Genomic DNA, 16,657 nt, shown 5'->3' with positions numbered 1-16,657 from the left:
ATAAGATTGGGATGGAGAGCATTTGGCAAGTACACACGAGATCATGACTAGCTAAGCAGCTAGTCACATACTTTCCAATACTGGTAGGCACCAGTATTGGGAAGTATACAATAGTTGCGTCTCATCAGTACTCACCTATGGGGCTGAAAAGTGGAGGCTAATGAAAAGGGTTCTACATAAGCTGAAAGCAATGTGGAGACGTATGGAACAAAAAATAATTAAGAGATAGAAAGCATGCATAGTGGGTCAGAAGTTAATGACATTCTTGTAAAAATCAGGAAGAAGAAATGGGCAGGACATGTATTCCAAAGAAAGGAAACCGTAGTAGGGGGGGACAAAAGTTAGGCGGGCGGATGAGGTAAACAAACGGTATAAGATTTATTAAAATTGCACCACAAAAACCCAATGAAAAGTTCCGTAAGGCTAGTCATGTCACCAAAAAACATGAAGCTGAGAAAAACTCATTTGAAGTTTTGACACTGAGTGCAGAAAATATTGGGAAGAATCTTCGACAACGGATGTTACTCAGATGTTCCCTATCAGTTTCCCTAAAAACAAAACAAAAAGTGTCTTATTCCATCCAAGGAAACATTTAAAAAAAAAAAAATGTCGAATGTGTAAGTGTGATGAAATTATAGAGGTTACTTTCGAGAAATTAGGGGTTGACTTTTTTTTTTTTTTTTTTTTTTTTTGAGGTGAAAGTGAGGACCGGGGCCAAGGAGACGAGAGCTCCACCAGGCAAACAGTTGGGGAAGAGAACTGCTTCGCTTATTCTTGGGGAAGAGAACTGCTTCTGTTCGAAATCGCAGTTTTCGCAGACAAGCAGAAGCTTTACAGCAAGGCCGTACTCCTTATCTGTTGCCTTGCTCAAACGCAGACTTCCTGCCTCGCAGGTTCCGCACTTCGCTTGCGCGAAAAAATTGTTCAAAACCTTCAAGTCCACAATCACGAACTGGGTACCGGCATTAGCTGTCTGGTAATCCGCACTGACGCGCCAAGAAGGTCAAACTTGCGCTGGGTTGCCGACTTTTCCGACAGAACGGACTTTGCTCGCGCCGATCGCTCAACACGCTGCGCCTGCTCGGTCGACGAATAGTACACAGCATCAACACGAAGTGTACCACGATCCGAGATACGATTCGTGCTGCAACTTGGTCCCGCGGTGTCGTCATCGGGCAGCGTGCTTGATGTACCCGGCGGATCCAACGAGTCCGGCACTGCAGGCCCCGGCGACGCATTGGTGGCCGCTGCCTGCTGTTTTTTGTTCCACGGACGTTTCTTCCGGCTTCCAAAAGCTCGTTGCGTGCTCGGTTTCAATCGACTGTCTCCCGGCATCTCGATCGCAAAGAGAAACTCCCGGCACAAGGCGGAAACACGGCGTGTAGAGAAACACGAGCGCAAAAACAGACGCGCACGAAGCGACAGCCACAGCGGCGAACGCAAGAGAAAGAAAAAAAGAATGACGTAGACGGTCACACCAGCCAATGGAGGCCCAGAACGGCGCGCGCGGGAAGCGCGCCGCGTGCGAGCCAATCAGCGACCCGAAAACGGCCTTCGGGAAACCGGCCCGAACCGCCGCTCGGCTTGAGCGACGCCATTTTGAGATAGCTCAAATTGCGCACAAAGAAACCAGCTTCAAAACAAGCCCAAGATGGCGGCGATCGGCCGGCTGCAACGCCGGCGGCGCGCGCGGGAAGTTCGAACAAAGTCTCTCTTTTCGGGGCCATTTCGTCGCTGCCGTAGTGTTTTGAAAGCCGATTTTATCGCATTTCCCGACCGAATTCAGCGTTAATAATTTTACAGTAGATGCTCGAAAGGACAAACCTTCCGAAAATGAGTTTTTCCCAAAATCGACTTTTTGACCATTTTCGACCGTTTTAAGACCCGCGTCTCCCCTTAAGTGGCTGTAGCTAGCACAGGACAGGATTAATTGAAGGAGTATGGGATTGGCCTCCACACTGTGGTGGATATATCCAGCTGATGCTGATATGCCAGAGGACGGACACTTTGATGTTTCAGTTTTGGATTTGTTACACGTTTAGGGTGCTTTTGGAGTTTTTGGAACCTCTAATAAGTAGCTCGTGTCATTCTTAGCTGAGAGCTAGTTACTGCAGTACAGTTTGCACAGTGTTGTGGTGTGATCGTAAGTTTTAAGTATAGAGGTGACACCATGGTTTGAAGCAACAAAATGGGTGCATGTGTAGACACTGTATGGTGCCATTATGCGTTATGTTTCACTGCATTTCTGTTCACGGGTACAAAAATTTTGCCGTTGGCCCCTTTTTTGTCCGCCCAAAATGGCCAAATAACCAGATAGCTGATCATGTCATTTGTGTGTATGGCGTTTATACTTTGCAGAACCTTGATGAGTGGAAGAGCCGGCGGAGGAAGGCATCCGAACGAGCATTCCAGAGAGTGCACGATGCTAAGCAGCTTTTCCCAGATGAAGAGCACCATAACAGACAACAGGAACGAGAACCGACACTGACAACCAGCACCGAGCTGCTGTCAGAGTACAGCACGCGAGAAGAGTTCGTGCCTCCTCAGAGCAGCAAGGCAGTCCACACGACAGCTGCCATTCGTCCTGCTTTGAAAGGCCCCAAACCGCCCGTGCCACCTAAACCAATGACGGAGCCCAGGAGAAGAGAGTTTTCGCCCAGTGGTAACTCGGAAGGGCAAGACTCTGGCAGACAGGCTGGCGCTGCCACTGATGCCACTTTGTCCGTCAGTGGTCGCAAGCTTTGCTCACACTGCAGTCAGCCCCTGGGTGAGTCTAGAGCAGTGGGTTATGAGACATCTACATAGAGGACCACTACACTTCAGCTTGCAAAGTCAGGGCAAAGAGTGTGCAACACTCTGCAGGAAACATAATGCACGTAAAAACAAACTCTTGGTCACATAATTACCATTACTCATCGACAATGCGACAGCATTAGATATTGTTAACCAATTGGGTACTCATCAATGATATTTTCAAGTTCTTGATCCAACTTGCCCACCATTTTGTGCGATTTGCTGCACACTTGCGAAATCATTCCGTGGGAAGTGCTCACATACTCTTGCTATTGAACTGACTTGCGCATGGATGGAATTTGATACTTACTACACCCCAAGAGTATAGCAGTTTAAGTACTTGAGATATTAAGCTGGGGTGATGATGATGTAGTGGTCTAATGCAGTGGCCAGCGAAGCTAATATGTTGCTAATATGTTTGCGCTGCCACATTTTAATTCCACTCGAGGCCACAAAGTGTTTTACAATCAAACCAGGATATATCGAATTCAAAAGAGATTGTTCCTTTACCCAGATGTTTACCCAGGGATTGTTACCCAGAAGCATGAACGTAAATATGATGCACCCATGATAGTGGCATGCTTCCTGCAGTAACGTGCTGACCACAAGCAGACTGGTAGCACACCACTCGCCGCAAGTGCACTGGCCCGCAAAGCGCACGCGGGCACACCTGTACATTGAGCAGCACCTTACACCAGGTGTCCGTTGGCCAGATCAGAGTATCGGAGGCTACGTCTCGCCTTAGCACGCCACAAGTGCCATTGGAGTTGCTGCAGGGGACGATGCTTTGGAAAAAGCCACCGCTGATCAGAAGGTTGTTTGGCGTGATATGTGGGGTTTGACGTCCCAAAACGACTCAAGCTGTGAGAGACAAGGCGGATCAGAAGAGGTCTAACTCTGTTACTGGTACACTCTAAATGCAATAATAACTGAATTAAAATTGGGTACAATTGAATCTTACATTGCCTTCAGTAGCGAAGAACGCCAAGCAAGAGCTGCAGGAAGACTTTGATTAGCTAGGCTGGCCTCACTGCACGACAACCAGTGTACAGAATGCTGGCTTCTTTGCATGACCGCAGCGTCTTATTGAAAATAGCATACCAGACTGAAAGCTACTTTCAAGCAGACTCCATGCTCCAAGGTCACCTCATCACGAAGTTTTGCAGTGTCACTGCTCAACCGCACTGCCAGCAGGTGCTGAAGGGCTCCCGACCAACCTGGTATCCCGTATGTGGGATCGAATCCTGGCCATGACGGCCGCATTTCGAAGGAGGCAAAAAGCAAGGCACTTGTGTGCTGTGCAATATCAGTGCATGTTAAAGTGTTAGAAATTTCCAGAGCCCTCCACTATGTCGGCTCTTATAGCCCGAGTCACATTGGGACGTTAAGCCCCATGAGCCAAATGAAATGAACCTGGCTCCATATGCAGAAAGTTATCATGGAATTGCAATTAGAAATGCCCCATTGCAGGTTACGACACGCAGTTTGATTTCTCGTGTTCTTTGTTAACGGGGGTTCGATAAATGCAAGTAACACTGCTATACGTTAAGCGTAAGATTTTAGAGGGTATATTCAGGCAGTTCGGTGTGAGCAATAATTCAATATATCTGGATCAACTGTGGTATGTGCCAGCCACTTGCTTTTGAAACATGCACTGAATGTATCTTCATGGAAGTCCAAGGGCCTATTGCAATTTAATCAGCTAGCATTCAGTATTGTATCACTTGAACGGTGCTTTCTCGACGCAGTGCTCCCCAAAAGTAAATATTTTCAGTGATGCGTCTGTGTGCAGTCCTGCACATGTTGTATTGACCATGCCCACGACCCTATAAAAGTCTGACATGCACTTCCTGCTTGCTTTCGTTCCGGGATAGCCTTACCATTAGAGCAAGTGAAACTTTTTGCTTGGCTAGTTAGTGCTTTGTTTGCCTCCAGGTAGCAACCTCCTACAACATAAGAACATTGCGAGACATGTCAGTGAGTGTGTGTGTCTCGTTTTATGTTGCACTAAGTTGTTGCTCATGAGAGCAAGCCTCGAAAATGAATGCTGGGTGTTACTTGAAAAAAAAAAAAAAAAGCTATACAGTAGAGTTCTACAGTAAAGTTATTAAGGCAAAAAAATCTCTTATATAAACAGTACACTCCTGTTAACTCTTTCTGCACCATGCTAATTGAGCATGTCATATTGCCTGCATAGATGTTGCATAATTGCCTGCAATTTGAATGCTACAAATAAACTTTTAGGCTTGTTATGCTACGATCGATGTAGCCCAAGGAGTCAACTTTCAGTTTCAGCATAATCTGCAACTCTGCTACAGAAGCAGTGGATTTTCTTCACTCTCATATTAAACGCACAGTTTTCCTAATACCCTCTTTACACGGGCAGAGTTAACCATGGTTAGCGTAACTGTGGTTACGCGAAACCGTGGTACCTAGCCCATTTACACGGCAGACCAAACCATGGTTACACCCCTAACCGCGGTTATCGCAAACCAAGTTTGGCGACCTCGGTTTGTGTTGTTAACCGAGGTTATGGTGGCACCTGTTGACGGAGGCTGCTCGTCGGCAGCCGAGTACGCAAAGCGTACGAGCGTGTCTGCTTCAACAGTGTGTACTCCTTTGCCCGTATTGAATAGGCGGTGTCTACTGTGCCACCCGGCGTCTGCGGTTACGGCCTACAACCAAGCGTCTGCATACTGAAGCCCCGTCCTGTGTCTGCAGTATCGTTTGCGCGGCTTGGTGCTGAGCGCGGAACGTAAAAAATGCATGGTGTTAGCTTTATTATGAAAGTGCACAAGCTTGCAGCGCGGGATGCTGCAAGAAGGCGGAGGTACGTTACACTTACCGTGGCGGTGAAGCGTGCGAGCGCGGCGAACGACGGCGGGGTGTGTAACCCCCTCGTCGTCGATAGGCCTAAATTATTCTCTTCGAAGCCGCGCCGGTCGGCGCTTTGGAACTGATCAACGCTGTCGAAATGGTGTACTCGTGAAACTTCCTTATTGTGAATCCTATTCTGCCACCGTAAAATAACGATATGATTAACTTTGGCGACGCATTAATCTCAGAGCTAGTATAAACAGAGCGGTGAGCCGCAATGCTCCGGCGGCAACTGGTTTGAGCAGAAACTTGATAGTGTCGCAGTTATCGGTTTTGCCAGCAATTTGCCGCTCGTCAGTGATCCTCAAGAGTGATTAAATCCTGATATTCGGTTCAGTATTCCAGATGCCAATAAATTTAGCACGCTTTATATCTGACGCCGGCGCTAGCGAGCCGCCGTGTCGTTCGCGTACGGTCTGCGGGAGGAGGGGCCAACGCGGCGGTGTTTACGGTGGTTGATGAGGTGCTGCCATCGTGCGGGGCTTGACTGCGCTGTTGACGCCTTGTTAGACGGCACTCCTGAAACTACGTTATAAATAAAATATTTGTAAATGCTGCTTCGTTCCGCAGATCACCTATGGGCAATGGCGGCCGTAACCGAAAACGGCAGCGAGCTGTGTAAGCATAGCTAACTGCGATTGGCGGTTAACCGTGGTTAAGTTCGGTAACCTCGGTTAAGCGTAACCGTGGCTAAGCCGGCCGTGTAAAGAGGGTATAAGTGACCATGCAAAACCTCCGGACACCTGGACCATCTTGCAAATCACCTAGGTTTCATCATATTTCTTGTCCAAGAATGCTATACATTCTCAGTGACTACACCTCGACTGGAGTCGCATTATTTTCTGATGTCATTCTCGTAATGTTAATGACCACAGGGCATTTTAGTGCTGCTCTTCTTTGCTTGTTATATGTCTGTAGACATTGTTTTATGTTGGACTGTTTCCAGCCATGTCATTTTAGCCTTGGTTAGTGAAGGTTTATTTTTTTAGCTGAAAACCTTACTGGAGTGCAACTGTTTTTATGCACAACCTATGATGACTTTATTTTAAAGTATTTCCGTAAAGAAAATGCGTAGTAACCAATATTCTATACTAGCATTTCTTTCTAAGTTTCGCTGTTCTCTTCACTAGATTTTTTATTTTTATAATTTTTATTCTGGATTGCAAGTCCACATTTGTTCTTGAATCAGCAAACAACTTTTGTAGCTTGAGGTAGTTGTTTGTTGATACTTTCAGGTGCCTCTGCCAATAGAACAAGCAAGATTTCATATACAGTCGTGCCCCGTTAATATGACCCCCGTTAATATGGACAGTTTTTCTTGTGATGAAACTTTTTCAATGTATTTATGCCTTGTTAATATGGAAACTCGCTGTCTGGACAATGGACAGGGGAAGAATGCATACAGCCCACTTGGGACCTTGTATTTTTATCTCTTTAATGTAAACAGCATTTGAAAAAAGCAGAGGAGTCCGAACGCAAGTTAAAGAAGGGCGCGCAAGCCGTGAACCTACGCGACAGTTGATACGGCCGGATGCCTGAACGAGTCCTGTGGGGTTGGCCGTATTGTAGGGGGAGCGCAAGAGCGGCAAGGAACGTACACAGCAAACCGAGGGTCAGCTAAGTAAGAAAGATCCCGAAAGAAGGGAACCGGGAGATTTCTGGGTGCAGCGGAAGCGCCAAAACGAGAGGCCGCAGTCGGGAAAACAGCAACATATGGTGGCAATAAATTCTGCTGAACGTGAACATAGAGGCCGGTAAAAGCGTAAGAAAAAAATGACAGGACGAGAGACAAATGCCTAAAGTGGCGGCGGAAACTGAAGTTTTTTTTCCCAGGTCACGTGTGTTCTATGAAGCCGTTAATGCTTTTCGGTAAAGCCGCGTTCAGACTATGTGCGCAACGCACGTATCGTTCGTAAGGATCGTAAGCGTAAGCGCAAAAAACGTAACGTGTCTGTTCAGACTGCTGTCGCATTGAGCGTAAGATGCGTAACGTTCGCACCGAGCGTGGGCGTAAATGTCGGAGGACCCGCGACTTTTACGACTAGGACAGATACGTCTGTTACGCGCGACCAATGCGCACAGCCGTTTCGGTTTTCCCTTTCCGGTCACGGGGCTTCCGGTCCTCCCAGATTTCGCGCGCAAACCACTAGTAGGCGACATCGTCCAGTGTCTCTGCTGCAGTGTCTCGGCTCGCCGGTGTTATTGGTGTTGTGTCGGTGATTGTGTCTGTCCGCAGCTTGATCATGTGCAGTGCGGAATCTTCGCTGTGGAATTATCAGCCTCTCATAAAAAAGGCTCTCTACTACGAGTAGCTGAAATCGCACATAGCGAAGTGCAAAACCATGCCTGGCTGCAAATTGCCAGTGCGCTGAGTCAAAGCAGTAAGTGGTTTATCAATCCGTTTTTTCGTGTGCGAACAAGCTCTCAACAAGCAAATGTTTCCTCTAGTTTAGAAAAGTGAGGTTATGGAGGCGGGGGATGCCCGCTTCATCCCCGTGCATTCTCGCATCCCATCGGCTCCGTTGCTGACAAGTGAGGAAACAGTTGGCCTGCAGCGAAAGGCCGATGCGGGGCGGCGTTGCGGTCGAGAACGGAGCTGGCGCGGACTCGTCGAAGTTTGAAAGAGGCTCACCGTAAAAAAGAAAAAGAAAACATCATTTTCTGAGGGGAGACGAGGTTCCGCGGACGTTTCCGTGCCTGCCGCGCGCCCCGGCTCATTGTTTGGAGTCAGTAGTACGGCCTTTGAGTCACCGCCCCGGCCCGTCTCCAAGATCGCTCCGGGGCACTGGGATGCAGGCGGACCGTACGCCTGTTTTGGTGCGAGAGAGTGCGATCACGGGAAACCGAGCAGGAGTGCGCGGTACGTCGACAATGAGAGCGGGCGCGTGAAGAAATGTGCCACGGAGTGAGCGGTGCGTCAGCATGGTGCGCGGACATTTGAAAACTGTGTGCGAACGTGCGTGTGCGAAACGAAGTAGTGTATTTGTAATCGAGTGGTTAATTGTTAATATACCCATTGTTCTTTTTCGTATTTTATTTGTGTGTCCAGTTTTTCCTTTCACATTTCATTTTGAGCTTGAAGAGCCCAGACCTCCGCTATCAGCCGCTCGTTAACCGATGCCATGTTGAGAGCGGCGATTGGCCGGTCGTAAAGAACGCATCTCGCCGAACGGCCTAGTGTGAACATGCGCGGTCGCAAGCTACGTAAACGGGAGTTCCAGCCGCTATGCGCACTGCGACAGATACGATACTTACGACGAATGCGCACGTAGTCTGAACGCGGCTTAAGAGTTAAGACACACGAAGTAGAGCGACGAAAGAAAGGCGATGAGCACACAACCGGGACCGGCCGTCCCGTCCTGGACATCCTTCCTTCTCATGCTCCTGGTTTTCGTCACTATTGCGCTTCCGAACTGCCACATTTTGCACACCAGGAGGTCCGCATGTCTGCTTCGCTTTGAGTCAACGATGCGGCCTTGACAATGTCTGAGCTCTTCGTAGTCTGCTAGCTGTCGTTCTAAACTGTACTTCAGCTTGCAGTGTTTGTTTCTTAAGAACACATACAAACGGCGTCAGGAAGGGGCTGTTTGATAGCCCTCTGAATTGCAGCCTGCCAATGTGACCCCCTCGCTTCCTTACGGAAACTGTACAAGGAAAAAAACGAGAGAATCAGAAGAATGGAAAGGCTGAAAGGTTAACTAGGCAAAAGAAAAAAAGAAGTAAAGAATCAGGAGCCTGAAACCCTCAACTTTAGTCTCACTTTTGGCATGGCGGGATTTAAACGCAAAAGACCGGAGCTGAACGTAGTCGTGAAGCGGGAAATCTGTGAATACAAGTAAAACAGGGTGATGTTTACTGAGAAAAATTATTCTACGCTCTGTCTAGGCATTACTGAGTTCAGCTACTGAAGAGGATGGCTGACAAGGTTTAAGAACAAACATGGCATTCGAGTCAACGGATTCATGGAGAAGGGGGTAGCATTAACAGCTCGGCTGTTTTTAATTACAAATTTAGTTGCAAAAGCAGTCAATAATTAAACATTTTTTCTCAATAAAATACTTTTCGTTTTTGTTCATGACTCGATATTATGGATGGTTCGCTTTTGTGGACAGTTTTGGTGGGAAACCAAAGTGTCCATATTAACGAGGCATGACTGTATATATATATATATATATATATATATATATATATATACACAGTCGAACCCGGTTATATCGAACCCGTATATATCGAATTTTGGTAATATCGAACTCACGGAATATCCCCTTGAAAATCCCATGTAAAAGTATAGGAAAGCCGCGTCATATATCGAACTTAATTTCACCGGTCATTCGATTTATCGAACTCCGCACCACGAACTGAAAAGTGTGTCTTCCCCAGAGACGATCGCATCACCCTTGGCCGTTTGCCGCTTGACGTTTTCAAGCCATGCGCGGAAGGAATGAGAAGGAACAGTTCGGCGACGGCTGGTCTGGGCAGCGCCGCGCCCATTCCCCAAAGGCGTGCATCTGCAGTTATCGTTTCCCGTGTGCCAACACATGATGTTTGCAAGCCATGTGCGTGGGTGTGCCCATTCTTTTGCCGAGCTATCTCTCTCCTTCAGCACACGCTACACATGCGCCAAGCCAGCTAAGCCCGTTTTCAGACAGACGTCGGACGCTTTCTCCAGCATGTGTTGCGAACCCTCTGCGCGCGGCAGCTGATGTGGCTATGGCGCCTGCGGACGCTAAGAAGCGGCAGCTCTCTCTGTTTTTTTTCTTGAGAGTCATCCTTTCTTATCGTTGTGCTGTTCGGACGTTAAGTGGCGGCAGTATATATATATATATTTTTTTTGCGGGAGTCGTTTATCCTGCATGTATGAATCAACGAAAGCACGCGGTCAGCTGCTGCGATCATGACGCCCGCCCCATGCGCGGCGTGGCTTGTGCAATCAAGCCATATCACGGGCACTCTGCAAGTTCGCTCCCCGCCACCGCAGGAGCTATCAAAAGATAAACGCGCTTGGACGTTATCGCTGCGCAGCATCTTGGCACGCTGCCAAGAAATGAGCTGAGAAATGAGACCACCGAAACGGAGTGACGCGCGCCATCGACATGCAAGCGAAAACGCTCGCGATTTCTGCCGCGCCGACACAGAAGCCTTGTTTTGAGCTGCCGCAATGGCTCGAGTGGTGAGAGGGACGCAGTTCCAACAAGTTCGAAATTTTTCGCTGTGTCGCTGCCGCTCGTCGCTGAGATCGCTTAATCGCTTGCATGTGAGCGAGCTGGCCTTTACGCATTTTTTTTCTTCTTCAAATTCTCGGGTGCAAAAGTGGAGGGTGGGTTCATTATGCGAATGGGTTGATTACGCGACAAATACGGTATCATTTTTTCGCATCGTAAGTGCCATCACAAGCAGATTTCTGTATATCGAAATATCGATATATCGAACTATTTCGCGATCCCCTTCGAGTTCGATATATCCAGGTTCGACTGTATATATATGCGAGAACATTTAACATACTTGGCCGCTTAAAAAAATTATAGAGCGAAGTGTACGCTTCGTTTGAAGAAACATTTTATTGGACTCGACGTTTCGACCAGAAGCTCCTGATGAAGGGAGGCTTCTGGCCTTCATCGGGAAGGGGGTTCTACAGGGAATATAGCCCTCGGTAAGCTGCACGGCGAGCAGCACAAGAACACAGTCCATCAGGGCACGAAACCAGCGAGCTCGAGCAGCGCAGCGGCACTTCGTCGTCCTCTTCCTCGTCTGCGTGAATCCGCTCTTCGTTCACTACAATTCCGGGAGCGAAGAGGAGCCACTCTGGCGACCTATGGCGAGGACAAGACGAGCGGGTTGTAGTACGTTTTGAGGCGGCTCATATGCACAGTTTCGCGGCCGCGATGACGCATGTCCGAAGAGGCAGTGAGTGGCTCCACGATGTAATTTACAGGAGAGGTTTGGTGAACGACGCGGTAGGGGTCATGGTACTCAGTTCGAAATTTCGATGACAATCCCGGTGGGGTGCCAGGAACTCAGAGCCAAACGAGGGATCCTCTAGGGAAAACATGTGGAGTCTGATCTTTGTCGTGACGATGCTTTTGGCACCTTTGAGATTCCGATGTTAAACTGTGGGCCAGCTGGCGACATTCCTCCGCATGTTTGCAGCATCGGAAAGGGGAGTCCACTTGGAGGAGTCGGGATGATATGGTAATATAGTGTCCATCATGGAAGATGCCTCACGGCCATAAAGGAGGAAGAAGGGCTAAATCCAGTAGTTGACTGCGTGGCGGTGTTGTAAGCGTATGTCATGGAAGGAAGAACAGCGTCCCAGTTAGTCTGATCAGCGGCAACGTACATCGTGAGCATATTTCCGAGAGTACGATTGAAGCGTTCAGTCAGCCCGTTAGTTTGAGGGTTAGGCTGTGGTGGTCCGATGTCAGATTTGATATTCGGCCAGTAGAGCTTCAACGACGTTGGAAAGGAAGACTTGGCCTCGGCCACTCAGCAGCTCACGCGGCGCGCTGTGGCGAAGAATAAAATGATGAAGCAAAAACAGGGCAACTTAACGGGCAGTAGCGGCAGGTAGGGCGGCGGTCTCCGCATATCGGGTGAGGTGGTCGATGCCGACTATAATCCAGCGGTTCCCAGAGACTGTGCAGGGAAGTGGCCCGTAAAAATCAACGCCAACACGATCAAAAGGACGGGTCGGGCATAGAAGGGGTTGTAAGGGGCCAGAAGCACGAGGTGTGGATGACTTGCGGCGCTGACAGGCGATGCAGGAGTGGACGTATTTGCGAATATAACCGTACATGCCGTACCAATAGTAGCGTTGAGAAATTCTTTGAAACGTCTTGACTACACCAGGATGGGCACACTGAGGGTTGGCATGGAAAGAGGCGCAAATTTCATGTCGTAAATGGCGGGGAATGACGAGAAGCCACTGTCGACCATCAGGCATATAATTTCGGCGGTAGAGAAGACCGTCTCGTAGGGCAAAGTGTGGTGCTTGACGGCGTATAGTCTGAGAAGGCGCTGCAGCGTTATTAGTGGACACGATGTCGATAAGAGATGCGAGCCACGGGTCTTTGCGCTGCTCCGCAGTCATATCAGCAATGGTTAGAGACGAGAGGACGGGATCAGCCGCCGTAGAGCAAGCAGGTGCGTTGGCATCTATGTGTTTACGGCCAGAGCGATATATAACGCGGATGTCAAATTCCTGAAGGCGGAGAGCCCACCGTGCGAGGCGGCCGGACGGGTCTTTAAGAGAAGACAGCCAACATAGCGCGTGGTGGTCCGTGATGACGTCAAACTGGCGACCGTACAGGTAGGGTCGGAATTTCGTTAGTGCCCACACAATTGCCAAACACTCCTTTTCCGTAACTGAGTATTCAGCTTTAGAGAGAACACAACTCGCGTACGCGACGATGTATTCGTGAAAGCCGTTTTTCCTTTGTGCCAAGACAGTTCCGAGGCCAACGCCACTCGCATTGGTATGGACCTCGGTGGGTGCTGTCAGGTCGTAGTGGCGAAGGATTGTTGGCGATGTCAAAAGATGGCGCAATGTGGTAAACGCTTCGTTGCACTCGGCCGACCAGGCAGTTAAGTCACTGTTTCCCCTGAGTAGCTTCGTCAGGGGTGCAATAATAGAAGCGAAATTCCGTACGAAGCGCCGAAAATACAAGCACAGACCTATGAAGCTTCGAAGTTGCTTGAGTGAGACCGGTTTAGGAAACTCCGCCACTGCCCACAGCTTGGCCGGATCAGGGTGAACACCTTCCTTAGGGACGATGTGACCCAAAATTGTCAACTGCCGGGCACCGAAGTGACACTTCTTAAGATTCAGTTGTAGGCCAGCGTCAGTAAGACAAACCAAAACTTGCCGCAAGCGCTCTAGGTGCGTAGCAAAGTCGGTGGAAAAGACAACAATGTCGTCCAAGTAGCAGAGACAGATGTGCCACTTGAACTTCCGCAAGATGTTATCCATCATCCTCTTGAATGTGGCGGGCGCATTTCACAGACCAAAGGGCATCACATTAAATTCAAAGAGGCCATCCGGCGTCACAAATGCGGTCTGCTCTCTGTCACAGGCGGCCATTGGCACTTGCATACCTGCCAACCTGAAGATTTTAAAATTCGTAAAACCTCCGCAACCGGGGGGAGGGGGGGCCTGTTTTTTTGTTTTTTTTCCTTTCCAAGAATTTATCTTTAGCGATACCTTGCTCACTCACCCACAAGCGTAATCCGTGTCCCGTAGAGTAATGAGCGAAAACTGCATTGTGTCACGATTTATTTTTGCAACGATTTTGCAATTGCTGACTTCGCCTGCTTCAAAAACTTCTCTCTGTAGGCTTGCTCAAAGCAGGTGCCACTCTGGTGTCCTTTCACTATCAGCAGACTTTCTAGAGTTTTCTCTGAAACAGATGAGCGAAACTCCGAGTTTTGTTGACAGCTGAATATTCTCTCACATTCAGCGTTACTGTGGGGAATGGAGAGTATGCCCAGCATAACCATTGAGATTCTGCGGAATCTGGGCGATCCATCGACATCTCGAATGCTTCCCAATTGCGACCACTACATGTCGCACCTTGGCTCATTCAGTATGTCTGCTGGAATCTGGTAAGCTTGTATGTTGGCAAACTCCGCTTCGAGTGCATCAATTGTTTCTTCTCTTGTTTCCCCAGTCTGCTGGGGCAGAATAGCAGGAAACGCCATAATGAAATGATGTACACTGCTGAATGAAGCAGTTTCTAGAGCCTGCACTTGGACAACTTCAGCCATCTTCAGGCTGACGTCTTCCAGCGGGAACTTGTGGCGAATATAACCACATGCTGCACTGAAGTAGAGACATACAGCCGAGAAGAATTGCTCTTTCTCATTTGAGGTCAGCGTCTCAACTATAGAGGAGGTTGTCATGCCAATGACGATGTCTTTATCATCTTTTTGATTCTCTACAGCTCCATAGGCAACTTCAGGCAATGAATGGCGTCCCTTGAGAACACCTGGCCGCACAAATCGAGTCAAGAGATCCTCGAGAAGGCGGTTCAAGAGGCCCCTGAACACATGAATCTGAGGAGCCTGTGACTGAAGTAGGCAGTTTGTCTTCTCAAAAAGAGGTATAACATTTTGGAGAAAAAGACAGCATGCCCTGCTTAGCTCCGATGGCAAAAAAAGAAATAGGCGCTCTTCACGGGTCACGTGGCTAGCTTCTGCAGATGCCTCGCATTGAAGTTTCAGTTTCTTTGCTTGTGGTGCAGAATGAACTCCTTTTCTTTTTAGTGAAGGTCCATCACAGTCGGTGCTTTTTTTTCCAACACCTGCAGCAGCCTTGGGAAGGTGTGCAGCAGTATTTGAGGCCGGCACAGGGTTCTTGGCGATTTGTGGAGAAGTCTTGGGAATCTGGTAAGACTCCAAAAACAAGCTCTGCTTATTGCACTGTTTTGTTTCATTCAAGAAAAAGCTAAGTAGTGGTTTCCACTGGTCCAGCAGCCTCTTCAAACACTTCCCCAAAGACAGCCAAAGTGTCGGCGAACGCTTCAGCATCTTCCTGACGTCGACGTCGTGCAATCTTTGAAAGTCTTTCAGTCGATCTTTCCACTTTGAGCTTTTCTCTAAGTAAAAAAAAAATGTCAACCAAGGCCTCATCAACCTTTACAGGAAGACATGCAGCTCCTTTTTGGGCGGCCAAGTTGATGAGGTGGCATGGGCAACCAACCCCGATCAAAGCTGGTTGGGCCTCCCTCAATACAGTCGAAACGCTGTTTTTTTTTGCCAATCGTGACATGGGTTGTCCGAAGACAATGCCAACAGGTGAGGCGAACTTCGGGACTTCATTTCGTCCAGAATCAGATTTCCAATTTTCTGACCCGTCGCTTCCCCTTGGATTGTACCGAGGCAAAGGAGGCGGCTTTAAACTCTACTGGTCTCTTTAACGAAGTATGTCGCAACAATAGGGTAAAGCTGCATATCCCTATTGTTATTTCCGTCCACAGCAATCGAAACTACCTGCTTTTTTAGGGCTTCCAGCAAAGGAGTCTCTGCGTTCGCGGCCATTTCACGAACAATTGCCGTCGTCTTCGTCCATCCACAGGCGTAGCGTTTGGCTTCCTCGCACTTGGGGAACATTTTCTGGAAAAGTGGTCCAGCGTGATCATTGACACTGAGTGGTATGTTGTGTTCAACTAGAAACGCCGTGAAATGGCATTCTGCACGAATCACACCGAGGTTGCTGTCATTGCGAACAAAACTTGTCAGGCTCGGCTGGCTGTCCGCGGCTCGCACATATCCTTGGTGCTTTTTCGAAGCGATGTGGATCTTTGTCGGACTTGCCACCATGTGCAATGTTAACATCACCCTTTCTTAGACGGCACGAAGCACGGAAATTCTGCCGCGTAAGACTTCAAAAATACTTGGAAGTACTGTCGCGGCTTTGAGCCCGCCATTGCACTGCGAAACCGCAACTACTAAAACTTCAGTCACACTGAGTCGGACGCGACCGCAGATCATGCAAAAACAGGTCAACACCAAAGTTGTTCAAACACATGAACAAAGGAACAGCCACTAGCCTGGCGGAGGCGGCATCGAGTTTTGGATATGGATTCGTGTTCCCCCGAGTAGACGATAGAAGTCACTACAACGTTTGCAGCTGCTGATGATGATATCACAAATATATGTTGCGCTCTCGTGGCCGCCAAAGGTACCATAATAGTGTTAACATGGCCTCCGAGATTACCTTTCCGCGCGTGTGGTGTTATCTCGGAGGCCATGATGTTAATAGATGTCCGCACTTTTTTTTTTTCCGAAAATAAAACATTTTCCGTAAAATTTCCCGCAAGATTCGTAAAATCGTAAGACTGGTCAAAATTCGTACATTTTACGGAAAATTCGGAAGAGTTGGCAGGTATGCACTTGCCAGTAACCGGAACGTTAATCAAGAGAAGAAAAGTACTCGGCACCTTGGAGGCAATCAAGAGCGTCTTCTATACGCGGAAGGGGATAATTGTCCTTG

The 16,657-nt window shown here is 48.4% G+C and overlaps 1 protein-coding gene across 1 annotated transcript in view; it reads left to right on the top strand.

Annotated features, from left to right (window-relative positions):
- smash (smallish) overlaps positions 1–16,657 on the top strand; it is a 37,232-nt gene that overhangs the window by 16,503 nt on the left and 4,072 nt on the right. Inside the window, exon 3 of the mRNA XM_084602953.1 lies at positions 2,359–2,767. Coding sequence (XP_084459079.1) covers positions 2,359–2,767 — 409 coding nt within the window. The remainder of the gene's footprint in view (positions 1–2,358; positions 2,768–16,657) is intronic.

The sequence above is a fragment of the Amblyomma maculatum genome, chromosome 4 (assembly GCF_055883805.1).
Source record: "Amblyomma maculatum isolate TAMU_Amacu chromosome 4, ASM5588380v1, whole genome shotgun sequence".
NCBI lineage: Eukaryota > Metazoa > Arthropoda > Arachnida > Ixodida > Ixodidae > Amblyomma > Amblyomma maculatum.
Note: the sequence above shows the minus strand (reverse complement) of the source record. Positions and strands in the feature narration are given on the sequence as shown.